Source organism: Neltuma alba, unplaced genomic scaffold, assembly GCF_004799145.2.
Source record: "Neltuma alba isolate B1F8T4 unplaced genomic scaffold, ASM479914v2 tig00003029_pilon, whole genome shotgun sequence".
In the NCBI taxonomy this organism is placed as follows: domain Eukaryota; kingdom Viridiplantae; phylum Streptophyta; class Magnoliopsida; order Fabales; family Fabaceae; genus Neltuma; species Neltuma alba.
The window spans coordinates 1-26584 of NW_021633114.1; the positions used below are offsets into that span (position 1 = coordinate 1).

The 26584-nt window shown below is 36.4% G+C and overlaps 5 protein-coding genes, 1 non-coding gene and 1 pseudogene across 6 annotated transcripts; 4 read left to right on the top strand and 3 right to left on the bottom strand.

Annotated features, from left to right (window-relative positions):
* Nucleotides 1–432: 432 nt before the first annotated feature.
* Nucleotides 433–2887, bottom strand: LOC114740039 (ubiquitin carboxyl-terminal hydrolase 17-like; annotated as a pseudogene).
* A 2043-nt stretch (nt 2888–4930) lies between these two features.
* TRNAS-GCU (transfer RNA serine (anticodon GCU)) lies at nt 4931–5012 on the top strand. The gene has a single exon. It is a non-coding gene; the product is annotated as a tRNA-Ser (tRNA).
* Nucleotides 5013–5935: 923 nt separating this feature from the next.
* On the top strand, nt 5936–7029 carry LOC114740033 (mitochondrial uncoupling protein 5). Its single transcript, XM_028928149.1, has one exon. It carries the CDS (start codon nt 5968–5970, stop codon nt 6898–6900), a length of 933 nt encoding a protein of 310 aa, XP_028783982.1. The 5' UTR covers nt 5936–5967; the 3' UTR covers nt 6901–7029.
* Nucleotides 7030–14294: 7265 nt separating this feature from the next.
* LOC114740035 (uncharacterized mitochondrial protein AtMg00810-like) lies at nt 14295–15290 on the top strand. Its single transcript, XM_028928151.1, has one exon. The coding sequence runs from the start codon at nt 14295–14297 to the stop codon at nt 15288–15290; it is 996 nt and encodes a 331-aa protein (XP_028783984.1).
* Nucleotides 15291–15440: 150 nt separating this feature from the next.
* On the bottom strand, nt 15441–16077 carry LOC114740041 (uncharacterized). Its single transcript, XM_028928156.1, has 2 exons — nt 15746–16077; nt 15441–15650 (listed from the first exon to the last, which is right to left on the bottom strand). Exons 1-2 carry the CDS (start codon nt 16067–16069, stop codon nt 15480–15482), a joined length of 495 nt encoding a protein of 164 aa, XP_028783989.1. The 5' UTR covers nt 16070–16077; the 3' UTR covers nt 15441–15479.
* Nucleotides 16078–16166: 89 nt separating this feature from the next.
* On the top strand, nt 16167–16755 carry LOC114740036 (mitochondrial uncoupling protein 4-like). Its single transcript, XM_028928152.1, has 2 exons — nt 16167–16176; nt 16454–16755. The coding sequence occupies exons 1-2, from the start codon at nt 16167–16169 to the stop codon at nt 16753–16755; spliced, it is 312 nt and encodes a 103-aa protein (XP_028783985.1).
* Nucleotides 16756–20366: 3611 nt separating this feature from the next.
* Nucleotides 20367–21295, bottom strand: LOC114740040 (uncharacterized). Its single transcript, XM_028928155.1, has 2 exons — nt 20933–21295; nt 20367–20833 (listed from the first exon to the last, which is right to left on the bottom strand). Exons 1-2 carry the CDS (start codon nt 21254–21256, stop codon nt 20663–20665), a joined length of 495 nt encoding a protein of 164 aa, XP_028783988.1. The 5' UTR covers nt 21257–21295; the 3' UTR covers nt 20367–20662.
* Nucleotides 21296–26584: the final 5289 nt, after the last annotated feature.

Genomic DNA, 26584 nt, shown 5'->3' on the forward strand with positions numbered 1-26584 from the left:
AAAAGAGATAAAATCAATATGCAAACTAACACTAGATTAACCCCCCCCCCCCTTCTAACCACATAAAAACAAAATATAGTGGCAAACACTAAGTACCAGTAAGAGAACACTGAGAGAATCACCCTTTTATAACAATCGAAACAATTAGCCACAACAAATACCACATTTTAAAAATATGTCACCACAAATTTCCTTGGGGCATACTTGCACAAATTCTTCTGCCCCAGCTATCATACTCATCATATCTTATATTTCAAGGACTATATCTTCCAAGAGGGCGTTTAGGAAAACAAGAACATGACACCTTTAAAACAGGGTAGAATCAGACTCCTAACGCTCTCCTTACCTCCTTCCTTTCACTCTATTTCTAAACGAGACAGTAAACATCACAATGTACCAAAAATGGAAAGCCCAGAAGAACTCTACAAACACCTGTTCCCACAGTTTGTAAGGCCAAAGGGGTATAGCTCCACCTTGTCATGACAGTAGAGTTCCGTAAAGAGTTCATAAGGAAAGCCCATCTGCCAAGACATAGGAAGTTAAAACTCGTAAAACTGACAAACACAAAACTGTCAACTTAAAGGCTATGTTGTCCATATATCAGGTAAACTTATTCTCAACCTCATTTTCAGCAGATATAAGGCTAGACACTGAATCTGTGGAGCTTCTGAACTGCTGGACCACTTTTTGCACAGATGTTTTCAAGCCATTACGAACATTTTGCTGCAGACTTTGCATACCTCCCCCTTTTGCTGGCAAGGCACGATAATTTTCAGATCTTAGAGATTTGGTATGCAGAAGCAAATCCCCTTTAGTAGCTGAGGATAGCACATGGACACTGTATGGTGATTTTCTTGCTTCTTTATGCTTGGATATATGTGGTTCTTCTTTTGCATTAGCAGCTACAGCCTCTGAACTTGAATAATTCATGGAAGGCAAGGGCCTGCTCTTAGACGTATCTGTTTCTGATTTCTCAACTGTGGAAACTTTTCGTTTGTGTACATGGCCAACCAAATTTGCTGCTGCATCATGAGATTTGTCGGTCTTGGTTTTTGGCAGTTTTGATCTAGGAGCAGTATCATCAGCAATATGACTAGAAACCGTCTTACTTTTTTTGCTTGCACTAGAGTGTTTATTTTCAATATTCACTGAACTTCTAGCGTCTATGGGAAAAGAGGTGGTCGGCACTGTCTCAATGGCATGAGAAGATGCCTCAGCTGTACTATGACATACAGGTTTTGCCAATTTGCTACGATAATCAATGTCAGATGATTTGCTTTCAGCAACAGATGGACTAAAGCTGGAATATGAATTATTGGAAGAAGAGCAGTACCAGCATGTGTTCCTTCAGAGTCAGCAGAAGGTCTAACTACATTACATACCATAAATGATGCTTCACAAACATAATACAATTTTCAAGCAAAGCCATTACCATAAGCATCAGACTGTGTACCTGATACTGCAACCCTGTTAGCATTACTTTCCTCTCTGAGTTGCACAGGGAAAATTGGAGGGGAACATTCATCCTTGTGGCCTTGTCTCCAGTGAATAATTTGACACTTGCCAGAACTACAATAAAGCATGCTTGTGAAAATGAAGAAAAACTACGATCATAAAATAATATGTCCAAAATGATGGCTTCAGACATGTAAATATAAACGCCAGAGGCTTAGGCGAAGACTAGAGATGTTGAGGAATGTGACTTTGTCGAGTCATTGCGACAAGGTACAAAAAGGTAAGAAGGCTGGCCCAAATTGACTTGCACGCAAATTGCAAACAAAACATTCCAAATTTTTTTTTTTTTACCCTCAAAATATCCATAACTCTGGACACAAGGAAAGGGTAAGCTTGATAGCTCAAAACTTAAGGAACATGCTCCTTAATTCATTCTTTAATTTCCCCGCCATTAGAGTTCTCAGTACAAATAAGGACACAGGACCAACCAGTCAAAAAGAGCAAACTGCAAGGAGAATCAAGGCATCTTGCATCAAGCAGACAAATAGCAAATAGAACTCTCAAGCCCAGTTCTTGATTACGCCAATTCAATATTGATAGGTCGATATGAAAATTTATGGGAAATCGGAACACCAAAGTCTAAACATGTGCGTCAGGGAACGATAACAAGGTGTTCCTTTAGAACAATACCTCGTCTTATAGCAACACTGGCAACACATGGAGAAGATGATCCATGTAAATTACCATTGCTCCACAAAAACAAGATCCAACTCCGCCCATATCCTTTCTTAATTAGTAACTAGAGAAATTCCCATCCGTCCCTTCCACTTAAAATCTGTAACAAATCCTCTTAAGCTTAAGACAACCTATTAACGGAACAGAGAAGTTCCCACAAAAATAAAGTACTGCAAATGGCCACACGGAGACACATGTTCAAGCATTACTGAAGTTCAAAATTGAAAGTGCGAAAGACTCTAGGAAAGAGAACGAACCAGTAGCGAACAGCCTTGCACTTGGAGCAGCGCATGGTAGTTGGGGAATAACAGACGGCACATTGATACTCGCGGGAAGCTGGAACAAAACTGGACTCCACTGACGCCTCCATTTCTGCGATAGCGGCCTCTTGAGACGCCATATCGACGAGCCTTATGATCTCCTCTTTTCTAACCTCAGCATTCCTCCACATGTGACGAATCACCAAAAAAGTGACCAACAAGAAGACATACAGTAGGCCCTGAAACCCTAAAAGCTCAAGGATGAACATCTCTTTTTAGCCAGCACCCAGGATCAGGCCAGAACATAAAATGCAGAAAATGGCAATCTTGCTATACATAGATTCGTCGACGACAGAGGCAGCAGTGGAGGGGAAGAAACCAATGAAGCAACGGTGGCGGGCGCCGAAGGAGGAGGAGTAGGGAAAAGGAGGAGCAAGTAGGGAAAAGGAGGAGCAAAAGGGGGAATGGGAAGGGAAGTGGGAGTAATAGAGGTGAGGAAAGAGTGGGGGCATCTGGATTGTGGAGGAGACAGGAAGAAGGAGGGCGGGGATGCGCAGAGTGTGGTGAGAAAAATTGGGTCTGGCTCTGAAATTGATTTTAGAGCGAGACTGACATGGTGAATTGCGAATATGCGCGAGACCAATCTCTTTGTCGTTTGTCTTGTCGTGGTAATTGTAAGGACATCTTTTGCACTGCAACTATGACGGGGAAATGCACAGGCATTGTGCTGTGCGTTTGGACAAGTCATTTTGTGCCCATGTGTAAACGTCCTTATGAGTCGTGACTCATGCCCTCAATAGGGAAAAAAACAAATTTTTCTCCAATCTGATAAAAAAGATATGATTTTTTTGGATCCATAGCCTTCGAATCCGCGACAACATTTGACAAGCTCCAACGTTGGGCTGAATCTGGGGTCATAATTTTGGCGGGAAAAAAATATATTTATTGGTTAAAAAAAGAGCTTATAGGCAGACACCCATGTACAGAGATTCAAACAAACCAAAACCGACAGAACAGCAAAGTTTACAAGCCACAACGATAGAGGGGGGAAAAACCAAAAAAACTAAAAGAAGATTAAGGCAAACGCCTCCATATTGCATTTGTAATTTCTGTACTGCACTGATCATAATAACGTAACAGCTAGAAAATTGGTCACCATGGTTCAATTCTCACTGGCAATTTCAGGTTGCAAAAAAAAAAGGGAAAATTACACTCAGGTCCCACATAACATAATTAATATCAAAAAAGTCCCTGAAAATTGCGAAATAATTCTGAAGTCCCTAGGGACCTGTGTGTAATTAATTCTAATTATGAAATTATCTACTTACCCTTATTAATTTGAACCTATTTACAACCTCAATAGTGGCTGTTAACAACCCAAGAAAAGGTGGTTAACAACCTCAGCAACGCCCCTGGCATCCCACAGAGTGAGTTGTCAGGAGCACTGTCGAGGTTGTCAATCACTTCTTTTCGGGTTGTCAACAATCATCTCACAGAGTGAGTTGTCATGAGCACTGTCAAGGGTTGTTAATCATTTCTTCTCGGGTTGTCAACAGCCACTGTTGAGGTTGTAAATAAATTGTTGCAATAAAATTAATAGGGGTAAGTAGGTAATTTCACAATTAGAATTAATTACACACAGGTCCCTAGGGATTTCAGATTCATTTTGCGATTTCCAGGGACTTTGTTGATATTAATTGTGCTCCATGGGACCTGAGTGTAATTTTCCCAAAAAAAAAAATCTCGTTGGCAACTTTACACACACACATCTGCGCCACTGAATCATTATTTTATAATTTTTATTTTCTTTTCTTTGAAAATGATTGGACTGGTTCTTACTTCTTGTATCTTATTCTTTGGTCGTTGGCTTTAGAGCAAATTATATTAGTGCAAACGATATGAGACCTGCTTTAAAATATTGTTCAAATGGACAAACAGCTAGTGCATGTAGGGTCAAGTTAGCGAGAGTTGAAAGAAGTGATATTTAAATATGTGAGGGTTAGATCTAAATAAAAAAGTTAGTCATTCATAACGTAGTGAATCAAAGTTTAAATCTGTATTTAGAAAAATATCTACATTTAGTATTTAACAATATCTTAAACAGTATTATTTCTAATAAAAAAATACTTGTGCTTAGCCAAAAAAAAGTTATTATTTTGGCTTCTTTTTCTATGTCAAGTTGACGGCAACTAGGAGCAAAATTCTGTCATGTAGTTGCACGAATATTTCATAGAAAATGATAGATCATGTAGAATGGTATATGTGATTTGCTCGATATCAAAAACTTCTTGTGGGTTAGTTTTCCTATGTGAAAACAAAAATCATTTAATAATGAGGGATGTACGAGCGATACTAGCAAAATTATTTACTGCTCGGGGTAGGAAAGGTTCCATGAAAAATTACTGAAACACAGGAAGAACGAATTGTGCAGCTTCAGCCATTGGTGAACAATTATTATTGACGCGCCACAAGCAGATAACGTCGCTTTGGCCGAGTGGTTAAGGCGTGTGCCTGCTAAGTACATGGGGTTTCCCCGCGAGAGTTCGAATCTCTCAGGCGACGTTTCTGGTTCTTTTCCCTTTTTTTTTTTTTGGAAAAATAAATTTCATCATGGAGGATGCAACAGAGGGCAGGCGGAGGGGGCATACGTCCTTGCAGAGGACAAGGGCAAGCTAAGAGTAGGACCCCAAGAATTCGATGCCCTCCGTTCACGCACGCCTCTTAACCACTCACCCCCACCTCCTTCGTCCTCTTCCCTCTGTCTTTGTTCTTTTCTTCCATTATTGGTCTCTGCCTTTCCCTCTCATTACAATGTTGCATTCATTTAGTCAGGGTCTCATCCCACCTGTTTCGTCTTCTCTCATTTTTGTCCACTATCACCTTATCTATTCTTCCGTATGTATTAATGAACTACCGGGAGTGAAGTTAAAAGACTATATTAGATGAAAATTAACTCATTATTTATATAGAAAAAGTAAAATAAAAAATATTAAATGCTCTCAATAATAGTAAACTAGACTTATACATGTATAGATATTCTAGGTAAAACCAATAAAATTTAAAAAAAAAAAAATGGAGAGAAACACAGTCCAGTAACCGCGCACACTCCTGCTTCCTTCCAAAAGTGACTTTGAATTGCGTCCTAAATTAATTGTCCAAACTCAACATTTTTATCTCGTAAATATATCTGAGAATGCAAGGGTCCCACACAATCTCTTTGCCATAAATTGGTTTTTGGCTATATTTGCATTCCGCTGTCGCTCATACCAATCAATTCGTTTCTTCGTTGCGTTTGTGTCCTCTTATGGTTTCTCTTGCTTGTTCTCGTACTACTATTTCTCAATGGCCTAACGTTCCTCACTCTTCCTCCATCCATCACCTCTGTCCTTCTTCTCCTTTCCTAACATTAACCCTAGCTGGCACTCCTCCTGTATCTTCCTCTACAGTCTCCCTCCATATAGTTCCCCCCCCCCTCCCTCGTTGCTTCCTGTTTGGTTCCCAAGAAAATTCATTCCATATGACTATCAAAGGTTTTGTTGAGGGAGGCATCGCTTCCATCGTCGCTGGATGCTCCACCCACCCTCTCGACCTCATCAAGGTCCGAATGCAGCTTCAGGGCGAAACCCACGCTCCGACCGTTCACAACCTCCGACCCGCACTCGCCTCCGGCAGCGTCGGGCCACCTCCGGCTCGTATTGGTCCTATTGCAGTCGGCGTTCGCATCATCAAACAAGAAGGTGTTGCCGCTCTTTACAACGGCGTCTCCGCCACGGTCCTCCGCCAGAGTCTCTACTCCACCACCCGAATGGGACTCTACGATTACCTCAAGCATAAGTGGTCCGATCAGAAAGCCGGAGGCAACATGTCTCTTTCCAGGAAGATCGTCGCCGGTTTGTTGGCTGGAGGTGTGGGGGCAGCAGTTGGAAACCCGGCGGACTTAGCCATGGTTCGCATGCAAGCCGACGGCCGTCTTCCGCCCGCTCAGCGGAGGAACTACAAGTCCGTGGTGGACGCCATTGTACGAACCGTGAAGCAAGAGGGAGTTACTAGCCTGTGGAGAGGCTCGTCGCTTACGGTGAATCGCGCTATGCTGGTGACGGCGTCGCAACTAGCGTCGTACGACCAGGTCAAGGAGGAGATACTTAAGAAGGGGGCGATGAGCGATGGGCTCGGGACCCACGTGACGGCGAGCTTTGTGGCGGGTTTCGTGGCGGCGGTGGCAACAAACCCGGTGGACGTGTTGAAGACGAGAGTGATGAACATGAAAGTGGAGGAAGGTGGGAAGCCGCCGTACTCGGGCGCCATAGATTGCGCCGTTAAGACGGTGCGAGCAGAGGGTCCGATGGCTCTCTATAAAGGATTTATACCGACGATTTCAAGGCAGGGACCCTTCACCGTGGTGCTGTTTGTGACGCTCGAAGAGGTTCGCAAGTTGCTGAAGGATTTCTGAGGGACAGAACTTCCGTGAAGGGATGGACGATGATCCCCACAGCTTCGATTAAAAGTGGTTAAAAGAAGTATTAAGCACTTAATTTTTGTCTTAATCTTTGCCATCTTACTATATATTATTGAAATTTTGACAAAAATTAGTCTTTTCAAGCATTATTCAGTTTAAATACAGTATAATTCCATTAGTTTTAATTGTTATATGATAGTGATCTTATTAATACCATCAGATTAATACTCCTCCGGTCCTTAATATAGGATCTAATTATTGAGTTGGTTTTGGTCCTAAATATAAGACCCATTTCTCATATTTTTTTTAATTTTCTCTAAATTACCCTATAGATATTCCCTAAACCATAATCAAGTAGAAGAGGGAGAAAGATATTAAGAAAAATGATCATGGTGTTTTAGGAAAAACATGTCACATTTCTTATAATTAACTAACTTACCTAATTTCTTTAATCTAATAAAATTAGTCAAATGGGTCTTATATTAAGGACCGGAGGAGTATAACTTTAATTATTAATACATAGAAGGATGAGTACGAATTAAGTAGAGGGTTGGAGGGAGAAGGATTTGTGTGGTGATATGAAGATGGGCCAAAGCTTGCGAGGAATGGGCCAGGAAGTTTGGGCTGGAAGGAAAGACTTGAGGGATGATAATTTTAATTAATTATATAAAGAGAAAATCATGACCTGAGTAGGGGTAGGGCATGGAATTTGACCCTCTTATGTTTTTCGACTGTCGTCTTCTTCTTTCTCACTGCTTCATCTCGGCCCCCCTCTTGCAGTCCTGAACACTGCATAAAAATCAATCTGGGATATTCAATATATTTCATAATTTTCTATCGGGTCAATTTTCAATTCTGAATCACTGAGAGAAGAAAGTGACGCCTACCACTTTTACCACGGAACCATTTTTCCGAAGGATTCTCTTGCGCACAATTATAAACATCGTCCCTAAGCTTTCTTTAAAGCTTTGTTAAAGATCTAGAGATTAAATAGACAGATCATATAATTCTCTTAAGTATCCCATAGTATTCTTAATAGATAAACTAGATGATTAATTTATAGATATTAAGAAAATAAATCTTGTTAGTTATTTATAATAAATGTGTATTAATTTTTTTCAGAATAATTTTTCTGATAATGTGCACTGTAAGTATTTTTATTATATGAAATTAATAAGGATATTTTAAGAAAAAATTATAAATTAAAAAATTAAAAAAGAAAGTGAAATAAGACTTTGTATTTAAGATCAAATCAAAATTTTACGTATTGCTTGACAGTGAACTTCACATCCAACTCTCAGTTTGACTGGCAGATATTTCTCACCAAATTCTTGAGGGAAGACATGTGCGTATTATGCCATTCTCGCAAGCTCTATAATTATGGATCCACCTTCTCTTCTCTCCTCTTCTCTTCTCTCCTCTACCCTTCCTATCTATTGCCTCTATGCGAAACGCACCGTTTCCAATGTCAAATTTGTTGTCACCTCCTTGCGTTTTGTTGCGCCGAGGGGACGGATGGGTGAGAGACGAGCGAGCCACCGAACCTCAAAAAGTTGGTAGTGATGAAATTTCAAAAGAGGAAAACTTGATAATAAAAAAATCTTTTATATAAGCACAAGTCAGCATCAATTTTTTTTATTAAATCTTGTTACCATTACTCAGTATTTATTTTTTTCACTAATTTTTATTTACAAAATATAAAAATATTTTATATACCCAAAAATCACATTCTCGATTTGGTTTCTTCTTCTTTTTGACCAGGGAATTTGATTTCTTCTTTTTTTTAATTTTAATGCTTAACATTTTATAATTATCTATAAATTATGAAATTATACTTAACATTTTATGATTATAGTTATCTATAATAATAATTAACATTTTATTACTCTTTCAATCTTCAATATAAGATCCAATTAATTAATTCAAATAAATTAAAGATGTTAGTTAAATTAGTTAATATGATATGTCTCTTCTAAAATATTCTAAACATCTTTCTTAATTTTTCTCTCCCTCTCTTACCTGATTATTATTTGAAAATTTTCAATAGGGTTAATTTTAAAAAAAATTAATAAACATGTAAAATAGATTTTATACATAAGATTAATATTAACTCTCCAATTAGCTCTTATATTAAGGACCGAAGAAGTATTAATTATGAATATTTTAACTGAGTACAACTTCATTCTTAAATTTTAAGCCAGTTGTATTATTTCAGCTGAATTTTGATTTGATGCAATTCAGTTTCTACAGTCTTAACCATTTAAAATTTTTAGTCTCTAAATTTGATAAAATATATAATTTTATCTTTTAAAATATACGAAATGAAATTAGTTTGCTTAATTATTAGCCGAATTCTCTCGGAGTAATGAGAATCCTCGCCTATCTATTACTATTACTACGCTGGGGAATTGCATTGTGGGGGAAAACATGGATTTTTGTGAGGAATAATGCTTCGGATATGATTTCACGGCGGAAGGCAGGATCTGTTGGGGCCCATCTCCCCTCCCATAGCTTGGAATTATGTAAAGGACTGTTAACCTGTTGGTCAACCATTTCCGTTGGGCTTCAATGATTTTGAGAAAAAGAAAAATAAGAGAAGTAACTGAGTTAAGTTCACACTCAGGTCCAAAAAAAAAAAAAACTGAGTTAAGTTCACCCATAGGGAAGCACGTGCCTAGCAGCCTTCATCATATGCCTCAGCTGTTTGGAGCATGGCATTTCTGAAAAAATGGAAACCTCAAATTTTCAACCCAACAAAAAGAAGAAGAAGAAGGAAGCAACCTCAAACAAGCTTCCAGGAGATGAAACCAGTGAAGCCACAAATCTATCTGCGGACGTTTGTACTAAATAACTACTAGTAATTGGTGAGTGTTCTTACGATAGATTTTGGTCCTCCACAGACAATGCAAGCATCAATTTGCACCTTCAAAGATGTTTTACATCACAAATTGAAATACAAGAAAGCGAGTCAAAACAAGCAAATTGGTACAAATTTGCTTCTTTTGATAAGTCAATGAAGAGGTCCAACTCTCTCTCGGCCAAGAATCACGAGAAGGAGGAAGGAGGAGCGGATGGGATTACGATGCAGGAGGAGGATCAAGAGAGAAGGAGGGAAACGAAGAAGGGGAAGAGGGATGGAGAGCATAGAAAGAATACTCTCTAAAAGAGATAAACTTAACAGTTAATTTATTTTAATTCTTAAAGCCCACAAAATGAGATGGGGTTGAGATATAATCTCAACTCTAATCTTAAGAACTAAAAGACGAACATTCCAGGTGGCCCGGAAAAAAAGCAGAACATTCTAAAATACAATTACAAAATATGATAAAAAGTTCATAATTACGATAAAACAGCTGCCCTGAGATAAAATAGTTGACAGTCTCCGAATTATGGTTCAGATCACAGCGTTCATTGTTAAACATATTCATTGTTGTGATTTAATTGGGTAGTTAGAATCTTGGGCTTTCTTGTAATTTTGTTAGATTCTTAGTTGAGTTCCCATGCCTATATATATTGGGCTTGTAAAACGGATGAGTTAAGCAGTGTCAATAATACATGGTATTATTCAGATAATTGGGCCCTCTTGTTTTACATGGCATCAGAGCCAGCCGTTGTAAATACCAGGTAGTTCGGGTATTGGGTCCTCTTTGATCCGAGATGAAGATCGGGTTTTGTTCATGTTGAGGTCCCCTCTGATCCAAGTTCAACAACCGGATCCCCTTCTTCGTCCTTCTGCTCACCAGAACTAGGGATTCAAGTTCTTCGTCCCATTTTACCAGATCGCACCACAGAAAATTGCGATTTGGTCAGTTCTGTTTGCTCCTCGCGTGGCTCGTCGCTCTGAGTCTCTATTTCCGGCGAATCACCGAGTCGAAGCTTTCTTTGTTTCCTTCGTTCACGGTACAAATCGGTCATCGCATTGTTATTTTTTTTTGAACGAACGATCAACAATAATTGTCAAGAAAGGTTTTCTTGCTCCCTGGTTAGTTTGATCATTAGTCCTCAATTTTCTTTTCTCCTCCACCTTCGTCCGTTCTTTGTTCTGTTCCTTCCCACGACCAAGTCAATTCGCCATGCCTGAGTCAGATGAACAGAAGACGCAAGCTCTTGATTTTCAACACCCTCTATATTTGCACCCGGCTGACACACAAGCGCACACACTTGTTTCTCAAGTCCTTCGAGGATCTGAAAACTACTCAATATGGAGTCGGGCTATGCGATTATCTCTTCTGGCCAAAAACAAGGTGGGTTTCATTCAAGGAACCTGTCTTCGTGAAGAACAAGAAACTCATCTTCAAGAGCAATGGGACCGGTGTAATGCTGTAGTGTTATCCTGGGTCATCAATTCGGTCGACGCTCAAATAGCTAGTGGACTGGTTTTTTCTTCAAATGCACATTTAGTCTGGCTCGATCTCAAGGAGAGATTTGACGTAATCGATGGTGCAAAAATTTTTACTCTCTATCGGTCAATCAACTCACTTGTACAAGGGACTATGGCCGTATCTGTATATTACACAAAGTTGAAGGAATTATGGGATGAGCATTCATCATTGGTCCCAATTCCTACTTGTTCCTGCCAATCCTCTAAAAAGTATGCCAAGAGCGTCCAAGAGCAACGGCTGTTCCAGTTTCTTATGGGACTCAATGAGGTATTCCATCAAGTTCGAAGTCAAATACTCTTAATGAAACCTCTCCCATCTCCAAATCAGGCGTATTCCATGGTCGTCCAAGAAGAAACACAGAGGCATATTTCATTTGGACAACCCAATACTCTATCAGAAGGTTCTGTTCTGGTTACTAACACCACCAGAGGAGGCAGAGGTCGTGGACGAGGCCGTGGGAGAGGAAGAACCCAAGACGAATGTACCCACTGCCATAGGAAAGGCCATAAAAGGGAAACCTGTTATCAGCTCGTTGGTTTTCCACCTGGGTTTGGATCGGGCAGGGGAAGAAAGGATCAAGAAGACCAAGCCAACCCAGCTGTAAATGATTCTGTGAAGTCGTCCAGCCATAATGAAGTGTCTCAAAGTTCACTGTTTACACCAGAGCAATATAAGCAAATTCTGGAGTTGCTCAAGCGTGATTCAGATCCAAGTGAGAATGCAGTAAGCATTCAGGCTACTACTCCAGGTTTGGCTGTAAACTTGGACTCTGAATGGATTCTGGATTCTGGGGCTAGTTGCCATATAGTTTGTAGTCTTTCCTTCTTAGATAAATATGCTCTTTACGTTGGACCACCTAAATGGGTTAAGGTTCCAAGTGGTGAACGAATTAGGATCACTCATATTGGACAAGTTAGAATTACCAAGAATATTTTTTTGAAAGATGTTTTATATGCAAAAGAATTTTGTTATAACCTGATTTCTATCGCTAAGATCACTTTAGATAGTTTATATGTGGCTTCCTTCTTCCCTAATATTTGTGTCTTGCAGGACATGTTCAATGGGATGATCAAAGGGATTGGTAGACTTTCAAGGAACCTTTACTTGCTTAAGAGAGAAACTACTTCTGAATTCATGAATACTGTCAACAAAAATGATTCTTTACATGCTGTAAATTTTTCTCTTTGGCATCTTAGACTTGGACATGCACCTATGGATGTCATGAAACATTTAAATGACATGAAAGTTACTGATTGTACTTCTGATAGTAATAAATGTGAGATATGCATTCAAGCCAAGCAACCTCGGTTGCCTTTTGTTTCCAGTACTTTTAAGTCTTCTTTCTGCTTTCAATTACTGCATATTGATGTGTGGGGTCCCTACAGAACACCTACACATCAAGGGCACAGATATTTTTTGAGTATAGTAGATGACTATTCTAGAGGCACTTGGGTTTTCCTAATGCATTATAAATCTGAAGCTGCGAAATTTCTCAAGACATTCATTACTTATTCTGAAAATCAGTTTTCTGTCAAAGTTAAATCTGTTAGAACTGATAATGGAAGAGAATTTGTTAACAATGAAATGAGTGAATTCTTTGCCTCTAAAGGAATTGTACACCAAAAATCCTGTCCTTTTACCCCCCAACAAAATGGTATTGTTGAAAGGAAGCATAGGCACATTTTGAATGTTACTAGGAGTATCATGTTTCAATCACATATTCCTGCAAAATTTTGGGGGGAAGGGGTTAGAACTACTGCTTACCTGATAAATCGTTTACCCTCTAGATCCTTGGGCTATGTTACACCTTATGAACTACTGCATCAAAGACCACCTTCCATTAAGCATCTAAGAATTTTTGGCTGCCTTACCTATGCTGTGAATTTAAATTCCAAAGACAAGCTACAACCTAGAGCCGAGCCTTATGTTTTTCTAGGATATCCTACTACTCAAAAGGGATATCTCCTATATAGTATTAAAAATCAGAATTTGATTGTTACAAGGGATGCTACTTTTCTGGAAAACAAATTTCCTTTTAAAGATGCTAATAACATTAGCCAAAGGGGAGCCAATAAAGTCAGAATTGACCCCTTCTTGATTGATCATCATGATCAACAGCCCTTTAATATAATGCAGGATGAGGTTGAACATAATAGATACACAGACACACAGGAAACTGTTAGGGAGTTACAGAGTCAACATTTAGGACAAATTAATCCTAATCAATCCTCTTCTAATCAATCCAGTAGGCCTCTCAGAAATAGACAACCACCAAACTGGACTAAAGATTATGAATGTGATATTCTGCCTCGTTGCAATCAAAATAATGAATCTTTGCTTTCCTGTATCACTTGTGATGATTTAACTGATTCCTATAAGTGTTTTCTTTCTGCCATAGATAGGGAAATAGAACAAGATAATTATATGCAAGCTTCCAAAGACCCTAGATGGGTCACAGCCATGCAGAATGAGATGAAGGCCTTGGAAGCAAATAAAACTTGGGAGATAGTGACTTTACCTAAAGGAAAGAAACCAATAGGGTGTAAATGGGTGTACAAAGTGAAATATAAGGCTGATGGAAAGATAGATAAGTTTAAAGCTAGGCTTGTTGCTAAAGGGTATAGTCAAAAGGAGGGGGTTGATTTTTATGAGACTTTTTCCCCAATTGTTAAAATAGTCACTATTAGAACTGTTCTTAAATTAGCTGCTTTGAATGATTGGTCTTTACATCAAATGGATGTGGATAATGCTTTTCTGCAGGGAGATTTACATGAGGAAGTCTATATGACTGTACCTCAAGGTTTTGAGCAGAAATCTGATCAGCTCAAAGTCTGTAAACTTCAAAAATCTCTATATGGTTTAAAATAGGCCTCACGCCAATGGAATGAAAAATTAACTCAATCTTTAATCAAAGGGGGTTTCCAGCAAAGCAAGTATGATTATGCTTTATTTCAAAAGAAATTTAAAACTGGTATTGTTTTTCTGCTTGCATATGTTGATGACTTGATGATTACTGGTAGTAATGTTCTGATTATAAATGAAGTAAAATCTTTTCTGCACAAAAAGTTTAAAATCAAGGATTTAGGACCCCTAAAGTATTTTCTTGGTCTAGAGGTTTTGAGATATGAACATGGTATAATTCTCAGTCAGAGAAAGTATGCCAGTGAGATTGTTGATCAAACAGGTTTGGATGAGGGACAAGCTGTTACAACACCTATGGAACAAAATTTAAAACTCACAGCACAAGAGACAAGAGATGATCATTATATTGAAGACTTTGGAGTCTATAGAAGACTTGTTGGTAAGCTCTTGTATTTGACCTTGACCAGACCTGATATCTCCTTTACTGTGCAGGTATTAAGCCAATTTATACAAGAACCCAAGGAGTCTCACTTGAAGGCAGCATTGCGGCTAGTCAAATATATTAAGGATAGTCCAGGACGTGGGATACATCTCTCATCCCATGGCTCTTTTGACCTGGAATGCTTTTGCGATTCAGATCATGGGAGCTGCACAGATTCGAGGAGGTCTGTGACTGGATTTCTGATCAAGTTTGGAGGTTCTCTTGTTTGCTGGAAATGTAAGAAACAGAGTACCGTTTCTATATCTTCAGCAGAGGCAGAGTACAGGGCTCTAAGAATGGCAGCAGCGGAGATCACATGGCTTGTAGGACTAATAAAAGAATTACAAGTTCATGGCGTTGAACCTGTAAAAGTACATTGTGACAGCCAATCTGCCATTCATATAGCCTCAAACCCTGTTTTTCATGAGAGGACCAAACATATAGAGATAGATTGCCATTTTGTAAGGGAGAAGCTCTTAGCTGGAATGATAATATTCAGGCATGTTAGATCTGAAGAACAACTGGCAGATATCCTGACAAAAGCTCTTGGAGGACCACAACATGAATATATTTTGAGCAAGTTAGGAACCTGTGAATATAGAGTTCCTAACTTGAGGGGGGGTGTTAAACATATTCATTGTTGTGATTTAATTGGGTAGTTAGAATCTTGGGCTTTCTTGTAATTTTGTTAGATTCTTAGTTGAGTTCCCGTGCCTATATATATTGGGCTTGTAAAACGGATGAGTTAAGCAGTGTCAATAATACATGGTATTATTCAGATAATTGGGCCCTCTTGTTTTACATTCATCATTTCCAAATCTACCATCAAGAAGGACAATAGAATGACTTCAAGCATGCTTCTTGGCGTTGGCGGACATTTGAGGGCTCTTCCCAAGGTCGTGAGGGGTAAGCAAACCTCGGAGAGTTGCCAATAATCCTACAGCATAGTAAGGGCCGTATATCACGAGTAGCTTAGCAGATGCTCTTCCGGAACCCACCATTTCTGTTAATGTAGGAACCTGAAACGCAGTGTTCATCAAAACATGAAATCACAGAACACACATATATATGTACAGATCTTTGAAAGATCAGGTGATTAATTAATTATACATACCATGGAAGCAGTCATAGAGCCGCCGTAGATCAAGAGAGTGGTCCTGAGCCAGGGCTTGGAAGTCAACAAGCCGTAAAAATTGCCAATAACGAGTGGCATTTGGTAGGCGATTTCATGGAAGACGATTCCGACGAAGAAATATGGCTTCTCTATCATGAGATAGTGGCCAGAATAGCGGAGGAACCAGTCGTTGAGTTGGACGAGGAAGCGGGGGTAGTACTCGCGAGGTATGAAGACTTGAGTATCCAGAGCAGGAACTCCCAGAATCAATGTCACCCAGAAGAACATGAGGATGGGGTCTATAACTTTTACCAGAGAACCCATTTTCCAGAGAATTGAACAAGCCAACTCTATTCTCCAGTCTCAAGATTCAGAAAATGGGGCTCTTATGAGGAAAGGATGCAAAGGGAGTGGGACAGGCATGGGGATAGGTGTTTGTTATGACTCGTTATTGTTGCTTCAGTAGTGGCCCACCGTTTGGATGGTAGGGATCAGAGAGAGAAAACGAAGTGTAGTTAAAATCAATTAAAATATATAAAATAATCCTGATTTAAAATTTAATAATTTTCACATTTTTTTAAATAAAATTTTCCTTTTTTAATAACAAAATAAACTTCAGAGTCTTGCCACTCTTGAATCTGTCCACCATGTGCCAAAATTAGCATGCAGTCTATAGTTTAGTAGCCAATTGACAAAGTCATCTATTAGTCAGTGTCGCGCCACCTCCGGCTCGTGTTGGTCCTATTACCGTCGGCGTTCGCATCATCAAACAAGAAGGTGTTGCCGCTCTTTACAACGGAGCCTCCGCCACTGTCCTCCGCCAGAGTCTCTACTCCACCACCCGAATGGGACTCTACGATTACCTCAAGCATAAGTGGTCCGATCAAAAAGCCGGCGGCAACATGTCGCTTTCCGGGAAGATCGCATTCGGTTTGTTGGCTGGAGGTGTGGGTGCAGCAGTTGGAAACCCGGCGGACTTAGCCATTATTCGCATGCAAGCCTTCACATAAGCAGAATTGGGTAGGACAATACCCTTGCCTGGTAGCCAGCCCAAGGTTTGGCCATACCCATAAAAAGTCCTAATGAGTTTGGGCCAGATAGGACGGGCTTTTGTGCCAAAAAAATCAATATACTACATTAATTAACTACTATTTTTTATTTTAATTATAAGACTTTGTTTGTAAACTACAAATAAGATTTTATAATTAAGATCATAGGTAGTATTAACTAATTATTTATATTTCTCTAAATAATCTAAGGTAACTTTATACTAAAATAGCAACTTGGCCTGCATTTAGTTATTTCTAATTAGTTTACTACTCCCTCCGTTCCTTATTATAAGAGACGAATAACCGATTTACGTTGATCAAAAAAACAGTTAAAATTAGTTAAGAACAATCAATGTGTAAAAAGTATAATTTTTTTCCCAAAACTATCCTTATTAATAAGGAGAGAGAGCATGAGAGAGAACTATTAAATTATTAAAAGAAAGAGAAGTGGGAGGCAAAGAGAGTGTGAGTTGGAGACAATAAATATGGGTAAAATAGGAAATCAACACAAAAAAGTAGAGACAACTTTTAAGTGTCTCTTATATATAGGAACATGTCATAAGCATCAAATGTCTCTTATAATAAGGAACGGAGGGAGTATTAAACTACATAAAGGAGTGGACTATGACAAGAAAAACGTTATTAGTATATTTTATTAAACTTAATTGCTTTTCTGGTTTTTAAAATTTCTTAATACTCTTAAATGCTCATAAGAGAATGGAATCAGTTATATTTTTTAAAAAAATCTCTTTGTTGTGGTTTAGTAAATTTTTAAAGTATCCTATTCAGTTTTTAATTGTAACCAAAAAGAGAAAGCAATTTTAGAAAAACAAGAAACAAAACAAATTTCAAAATAATTCAATTATCCTTCTATGGGCATTATATCTAAGTCATGCTCAAAATAAACGATATATAATTACTCATATGCCAATATACAAATTGCCAATCGCCATAATATTTGCATTAAAAAAAAGGCCATACATATCTCAATAAATGATAAGACGTCTGATTCTTATAATCATTTGAAAATAAAAGCAAGTATAGTAAACATTAAATAATGATGCAACAGTACGTTTGATTTATGAGGGAGGTGAATAAAATATATAAATAAAATGTCTGGCCTTGTCCGACAATTTGTCTGGCCCAAATATGCCCAACATTTTTTTGGGCCAATTTTTTAGGACAGGAGGCATTTTTTGTGTGGGTCTAGACAGGCAACCAGGCTTTATGAACGCTTATAGGGGTAAGGCATGGAATTTGACCCTCATATGTTTTCCCACTATGGTCTTCTTCTTTCTCACTACTTCATCTCTGCCTCCCTCTTGCACTCCTGAACACTTCATAAAAATCAATATAGGATATTCAATATATTTTATAATTTTTTATCTTGTCAGTTTTTAATTCTTGGTCATTGAGTGATCAACTTTTACCACATAATCATTTTTCCAAATGCTTCTCTTGCGCACAATTATAGGCATTGTCCCTCAGCTTTCTTCAAGACTTTGTCTGTTAAAGATCTAGAGATCAAATAGATTGAGGAGTTCAGTCATCTCAAATCATATAGTTCTCCTAAGCACTCCGTAGCATTCTTAACATTTGAGTTGGATAATTAATTTGTGGATATCAAGAAAATAAATTGAGTTAGTTATTTATAACAAATGTATATTGATTTTTTAAGAATAATCTTTCTGATCATATGCATTGTATAACTATAGAATTAATTAAGATATTTTAAGAAAAACTATAAAATTAAAAAACGAAGTGAGGTGACTCCTTGTATTTAAGATGAAATCAAATTTCTGGTCTAGTTGCATGTCTCTTTACACATGTCCCTCATGTATTGCTTGATAGTGAATTTGACATCTAATTCTCAGTTTGACTTGCAGAAATTTCTCACCAAATTCTTGAGGGAAGACGTGTGCATATTATGCCATTCTCGCAAGCTATAGTAAATTAGTAATGGATCCAGCTTCTCTTCTCTACTCTCTACCCTTCCTATCTACTGCCTTTCTGCTACCTTCAAACGCACCGTCTCCAAACTCAAATCTCTTGTCACCTCCTTGCGTTTTGCTGCACCAGGGAGAGGGATGGGTAAGAGATGAGTGAACCACCGAACTTCAAAAAGCTGATGGTGATGAAATTTTAAAAGGAGAAAAACTTCATAATAAAAAAAATCTTTTATATAAACACAAGTCAGCATAAAAGTTTTTTCATTAAATCTTATTATCATTACTTAGTATTTATTTTTTTTCTAATTTTTATTTATAAAACATAAATATATTTTATATCTCCAAAAATCACATTTTTGATTTGGCTTCTTCTTTTTTTTTGACCAGGGAATTTGATTTCTTCTTTTGTTTAATTTTAATACTTAGCATTTTATACTTACAGTTATATATAATACTTAAAATTTAATTAGTTTTCTGGTCTTTAATACAAGAAGTAATTAATTAATTTGAATAAATTAATAATATTAGTTAGATTAGTTAATATAATTTTTTTTTTCTAAAACACCCTAACCCTATGTTTGGTACGAGGGACTTGAAGGGAAAGAAAAATTTTAATAAGCTCAATTTATAAAAATTAAAGAAGTAGGATTCTGAAATTTTGATAAAAAGAATATACAAGATAAAAGAAGAAGAGAATTTAATTACAAACTTTTAACCTCACTTCTTCAATTTTTTAAATCAAACTCATTAAAATTTTTTCTTCCTTTCCTTCCCCTCCGTTTCCCTCATACCAAACTGACGATAAACATCTTCTTTAATTTCATCCCTCCCTCTCCTACTTGATTAGGGTTAATTTAGAAAAAAAATTGATAAATATGTAAAATTGTTTTTATATATAGGACCAATATTAATTTCACAATTAGTTTTTATGTTAAGAACCCGAAGAGTACTAATTATGAACATTTTAACTAAGTGCAACTTCATTCTTAAATTTTAAGCCATTTGTATTTCAGTTTCTGAATTTTGATTTGATGCAACTGAGTTTCTATAGTGTTAATCATTTAAAATGTTTAGTCTCTAAATTTGATAAAATATCTAATTTTGTTTTTTAAAATATACGGACTAAAATTCGTTTGCTTAATCATTAGCCGAATTCTCTAGGAGTAATGAGAATCCTCTCTTATCTATTGCCATTAGCATGCTGGGGAGTTATATTATGGGGAAAACGTGGATTTTTTGTGGGGAATAATAATGCCTCAGATACGATTTCACGGCGAAAAGCAGAATCTGTTGGGGCCCATCTCCCCTCCCGTAGCTTGGAATTACGTAAAGGCGTGTCACTGTTGGTCAACCATTTCCAAAAGGAGTACTAAATAACTACTAGTAATTGGTGGGTGTTTTTACGATGGATTTTGGTCCTCCAAAGATAATGCAAGCATCAATTTGCACCTTCCAAGAAAGCAAGTCAAGACAAGAAAATTGGTACAAATGTGCTTCTTTTGATAAGTCAATGAAGAGGTCCAACTCTCTCTCGGCCAAGAATCACGAGGAGGAGGAAGGAGGAGCGGATGGGATTATGATGCAGGGGGAGGTTGAAGAGAGAAAGAGGGGAACAAAGAAGGGGAAGAGGGATAGAGAGCAAAGAAAGAATACTCTCTAAAAGAGATAAACTTAACAGTGAATTTATTTTAATTCTCAAAGCCTACAAAATGAGATGGGGTTTAGATATAATCTCCACTCTAACCTTAAGAATTTAAAGCAGAACATTCTAAAATACAATTACAAAATATGATAAAAAGTTCATAATTACGATAAAACAGCTGCCCTGAGATAAAATAGTTGACAGTCTCCGAATTATGGTTCAGATCACAGCGTTCATCATTTTCAAATCTACCGTGAAGAAGGACAGTAGAATGACTTCAAGCATGCTTCTTGGCGTTGGCGGACATTTGAGGGCTCTTCCCAAGGTCGTGAGGGGTAAGCAAACCTCGGAGAGTTGCCAAGAATCCCAGAGCATAGAAAGGGCCGTACGACATGAGCAGCTGAGCAGGTGCTTTTCCGGAACCCACCATTTCTGTTAATGTCGGAACCTGAAACGCAGTGTTCATCAAAACATGAAATCACAGAACACACACACACATATATACACAGATCTTTGAAAGATCAGGTGATTAATTAATTATACATACCAAGGAAGCAGTCAGAGAGCCGCCGTAGATCAAGAGAGTGGTCCTGAGCCAGGGCTTGGAAGTCAACAAGCCATAAAAATTGCAAATAACGAGTGGCGTTTGGTAGGCGAAGTCATGGAAGACGATTCCCATGAAGAAATAGGGCTTCTCTATCATGAGATAGTGGCCACTTTCACGGACGAGCCAGTCGTTGAGTTGGATGAGGAAGCTGGGGTAGTACTTGAGAGGTATGAAGATTTGAGTATCCAGAAAAGGAACCACAATAAGCAATATCACCCAGAAGAACATGAGAATGGGGTCTATAATTTTTACTAGAGAACCCATTTTCCAGAGAAGTGAACAAGCCAACTCTATTCTCCGCTCTCAAGAGTCAGAAAATGGGGTTCTTATAAGGAAGAGATGCGCATTGAGCGGGACAGCTACGGGGATAGGTGTTTGTAATGACTCATTATTGTTGCTTCAGTAGTGGTCCACCGTTTGGGTGGTAGGAATCAGAAAGAGAGAATCAAGTGTAATCAAAGTCAATTAAAATATATAAAATAATCCTGATTTAAAATTTAATAATTTTCACTTTTTTTAAAATGAAATTTTCCCTTTTTAATAACAAAATAAACTTCAGAGTTTTGCCACTCTAGAATCTGTCCGCTATGTGCCAAAATCAGCATGCAGTCTATGGTTTATTGGCCAATTGACAAAGTAATCTACTCATCAGTATGTGCCTTGCGTGGGTCAAGCTTCATTATTTCATTGCCAGCTACAGGGTAACTCATGACAGATTATTGGGTGTACAACAGCATCTCATATGTGTAATCCGATGCTCATGAACAATTATTAAATCAAAATTAAAAATAAATATAAATACTTGATTTTCTTTCCCCTAATCTTATGAATCAATGAAAATATTCAGATGAAGCAATTAATTTTTTTTACTACTAAACACAAGTATTTTGTGATTAAAGACAATTATTTTCGATGTAATAGATTTTGTTGCTAAACTTTATTCAATGGATTTTGATTTTGAACGAAGTTCTGTTTGCATGTTATTTTGAGGGAAGGAAACTTGTTTATCATCCTTATACACGTAGGCACAGTTATTTAGGAAAACAATTACTCCTCCTGCACTTGATATAAAATTTAATTAACTAATTTGAGTAGATTAAGTATATTAGTTGATTTAGTTAATATGATATTTTTTTAAAAAAAATCCTAAACATCTTTCTTAAGTCCTTTTCCCTTTCTCCTATTTGATTATTGTTAAAGGAATAATATCAATATGGTTGATTGTGAAAAAAATTGATAAACATGTGAAATAGATATTTTATATGGGACCAACATCAACTTTCTAATTAAATCTTGTATTAAAGACTGAAGGAATATTTATCTTCAAGAACGAACCCCTTTGTTCATGAGTCAAGTGTCTTTTGCAAGAACCATTTTAGTTGATAAGATTTAAACATTAATTTTTTTGCCTTCAAACCATGCTATGTCTGATCAAGACATGGGATTTGCAGAAATATTAAGTATAATCAAACAGTGGTGTTACCAACACATGTTACCTTCAGACTCTCTATTCCACGACCCAAACTGGACCCTAAGTGATTGTTTAGAATACTTATTATAAATATTTTATAAAAATCAAGATAAAATTTCTCTTACATACCTATCTAAATTAATGATTTGTTATATATAACTAGTTTTATTATTTTTTTAATTTGTCCAAATTAGTGAATTAACTTTTGTATCAAGTACCAAAGTTAGTAACATGTACTTTACTCATGTTTTTTACCTATTGCTTGACAGTGAATTTCACACCTAATTCTAAAGTCCGACTTGCGGATATTTCTCATCTAATTTTTGAGTGAAAACGTAAAAATGGTAGTTTTATTTGCTCTCTTCCTGTTTATTCCAGTGGCCGCATTATTAGTTTATGGCTATGCTTAATCAGTCGAACTCTTTAGGAGAAATGAGAATCCCGCTCTAATCTAATAATGTTTGAGAATTATGGGGAAAACATGATTTTTGAAATAAAAAATACTACTTCCTGTCCTTAATATAAGTACTTATTTAATTTTTATTTTGATTCTAAATATAAGACCTCAATTTACTTAGGCTGTGTTTGACATCGCGTTTCATGGCCTAAACGTACGTCTCCACCGGTAAAAGTTACTTTTGGGATTTTGAAGTTGTTTGGATTGACTTCTTTTTGTGATGGGCTTATGGGGTCTAATGAGCTATTGGGCAGAAGCTACTTTTTTTGGCTTTTGGAGTGATGAGCGGTTGGGGGTGAGGGACGGTGGGGTGTGCAGGAAAGAAAAAAGAAAAAGAAAGAGAAGAGATGATGATACTGGACATGAACAGTTTTTTTTTTTTTGACATTCACATGTTGTAAAAGTGGAACAATAAATTAAGGATAATATTTTTTTAGTAAATACTGAACATAAATTATCACAAAAGTAAATACTAACGTAAAATTGGAAAAAAAAAAGAAGAACCATGCTATTTTTTCATTTATTTACTTAATACTCCTTCGGTCCTAATTATAAGACCCAATTGACTTATTTGAGGAGATTAAGAAAGTAAGTTAAGTTTGTTATTTATAATAAATAAGTGTTGTCATTCCTAAAATATCCTTGCTAATTAAGTATATTGGCTAAAACTATCATTATTAGAAGGATTATCTTGAAAAAAAATACATAAATATAAGAGACAAAATAGATTGGTGTCTTATAATTAGGACCAAATAAAAAGTCAAATAGGGTCTTATAATAAGGACCGGAGGAGTATTTTTTTTTTGTAAAAAAAGATATCTTTTTGTTGTGGGCTTTTGGGAGAAGTAAACTTTCGGTGCATTTTGGGGTGTTGTGGGTGGTGAAAGAAACCATTAGAAAATTTATGGTTGTGTTAAAAATTTTTTACCCGCCTAACCCTCACCCCTGCATGAATATTTTCTCACCTCAATAATAAAACAAAATCACAAGTTCACAACACACACACACTCCTCCGTTGGAAAATTGTCACATTATATATATAATTCCTTTATAACAATAAATTAAATTGTCTTATTTTTGATAATTTTATTTTCAGTACTTTTTTTAAAATGGCCACATTATACATATAGTTTTTTTCTAATAATAAATTAAATTTATTTACTTTTAATAATTTTATTTTCCTTCTTAAAAAATAGTCACATTATATATATATATATATATATCTAATATTAGATATATACTATTTAATAAAATTCATGTCCTTTTAAGTCATTTTATATCCAAACTTACTTTTATACTTATCATCCAAACAAGTTTCAGCTTCTCAAACTAACTTTTTTTTAAAATCTAATCCAAACATAAATCACATTACCTTATCTGATTTTTATCCAATCTGACTTCTGTAAAAGTCAGATTAAAAAAAAGTTACTTATCCACCGCTAATCCAAACACACCCTTAGTCTCTCATATTTATCTATTTTTTTCCCAAAACAATTCTTATAGTAATAGTAGTTCAAACCAATATACTTTATTAATAAGAATATTTTAGTAAAGACAACATCTATTTATAATAATTAACCAACTTAATCAATTTTTTTAATCCACTCAAATTAGTTAATTAGTTTTTATATTTAGAGTTGATAATTGTAACAATTAATGCTTAGGATATGATTTCACGATGACAAGCAGAATGTGCTGTGGCCCATAGCTTGAAATTACGTAAAGGAGTGCTCACCTAATGTTCAACCATTTCCGTTGGTCTTTTCCAATGATTCTGAGGGGAAAAGAAAAATAAGAGGAGTAGGTGAATTGAGTTGTTGGCCTTTTCCAATGATTTTGAGGGGAAAAAAATAAAAATAAGAGAAATGAGTGAATTAAGTTGTTGTGCTTTTCCAATGATTTTGAGGAAAAAATAAAAATAAGAAAAGTAGGCGAATCGAGTTGACTCACAGGGGAGCACGTGACTAGCTGCTCTCATCATATATTTCACTTGAACTCGAGACTTCATACAAACAGGGTAAATGATATGGCTATTTGTTGACATGTCTCATCTGTATCGAACATGGCATTTTTGATACAATGGAAACCTCGAATTTTCACTGGAAAAGAGGGAAATTACATTAAGATCTCAACAAAAAAATACAGCAAGAGTTGCAAATTATAGTAATTAGAAATCTCAACGGAACCTGAGTGTAAGAGATTTAATTTAGTGAAAATATAAAAATACCTTATTGTCCTTGTTAATAGTCACGGCAAGTGTTAATATAGTTAATTTAATTATTAATAACAAATGTCTTGTGCAAGTTGACATAAGTTGTTAATATACGGCACAACAATTGTTAATACTTCCACTTTAACTTATCATTTTTGTAATCCTAAGTCTGATATAAAGTTATATTTTCTCACGTAAAATGACTTTTTAATGCAATATATTTTCTGCTACTTTAGGCTATATATGATAATTTAAAGTGATTATGTTTTGAATATGAAGTTAATTATTTTAAAATAAGATAAAGTATTTATTTAGTCCGTTAACTTTAGATAAGATTTTCACTTAGTTTTTTAACTTTTAAAAGTATAATTTTAGTTTTTTAACCTTTAAATCACCAATTTTAAAATATGATTTATTTGTAATAATTATGATTGTTTTGAAAATTAAACTCAATATGCTAGTATTTGATAATATTTTATCAATATTTAAGATATAAATATTGTTATTTTTCTTAACGGTTTTATGATTAAATGACTAAAAACATATTTTTTAAAGTTAATAGACTAATATAATTAAAAGTATATTTTAAAATTTAAATAATATGAGTTGTCAAGTTGGTATGGAGTGGGGAGTGGGTAGTTATATTTGGTACCCTCACTTATAATCAGTGCTCCTTGACTTGTTGATAAATACAATTTCACATTTCAAATTATTTCATGCTTGTACAGCCCATTTTGATTATAAATATAATAAGTGATATTGATTCTTAGTCTGACAAATAGGTAGAAAATATTTATTTTTTTTATTTTCTTAGCTCTTTAACTTACTTATATCTTAGCGTCTTAATCATGACTTGTTGTGATTTGATCCCTAAATCATTGATTCACTTATGTCTCAATTTTTTATCTTTTTTATTTTTATTTTATTTTATTGTTCCTGTCATTCGTCCACCTGCATTCTTTTTGTAAAATGTAAATAAAAGAAGGGCGGGCTGGAGGACCGACGAAGGGGAGAAAAAGTTGCAGGCCCACAAGCTTGCCGGCGTCTTTGGCACTGAGATTCAAAGAAACAGAGTAAGCAAGCATGACTTTTATTCTGAGCACTCCTAATTTCAGTGTTGAAGTCAAATCAAAAAAACACTGAATCTGTACTGTACCTCCCTTGCGCAGCACACCCTGCTCTCACGCACACATACCATGAGAACAACCTGCTCTTTCTCTTTAACACGTCGCTTCCAGGTCCTGATTCAATAGTCCCTCCACTTTCTTCAATACCCACGAAACTGACTCTTTCTGGTTCTCGGAGTTCAAATATGCGACATAGCATCGATCACTCTTTCCACTATGCAAAATTCTGTCGAGCCATTTTTCCCGATTGTTCATTTATGGAGGAATTTAATTTCTCCATGAGGAAGAAGAGGATGATGGCCTCTAGGCGAAGATGCTGCAGGAA

What these genes read in the sequence shown, in the direction of transcription:
- LOC114740033 (XM_028928149.1), top strand. Translation starts at nt 5,968, where the DNA reads ATGACTATCAAAGGTTTTGTTGAGGGAGGCATCGCTTCCATCGTCGCT.
- LOC114740035 (XM_028928151.1), top strand. Translation starts at nt 14,295, where the DNA reads ATGATTACTGGTAGTAATGTTCTGATTATAAATGAAGTAAAATCTTTT.
- LOC114740040 (XM_028928155.1), bottom strand. Translation starts at nt 21,256, where the DNA reads ATGGGTTCTCTAGTAAAAATTATAGACCCCATTCTCATGTTCTTCTGG. An exon ending in GCTCTCTGACTGCTTCCTTG is followed by an intron (nt 20,834 to 20,932) that starts GTATGTATAATT and finishes ACTGCGTTTCAG; the next exon opens with GTTCCGACATTAACAGAAAT.
- LOC114740041 (XM_028928156.1), bottom strand. Translation starts at nt 16,069, where the DNA reads ATGGGTTCTCTGGTAAAAGTTATAGACCCCATCCTCATGTTCTTCTGG. An exon ending in GCTCTATGACTGCTTCCATG is followed by an intron (nt 15,651 to 15,745) that starts GTATGTATAATT and finishes ACTGCGTTTCAG; the next exon opens with GTTCCTACATTAACAGAAAT.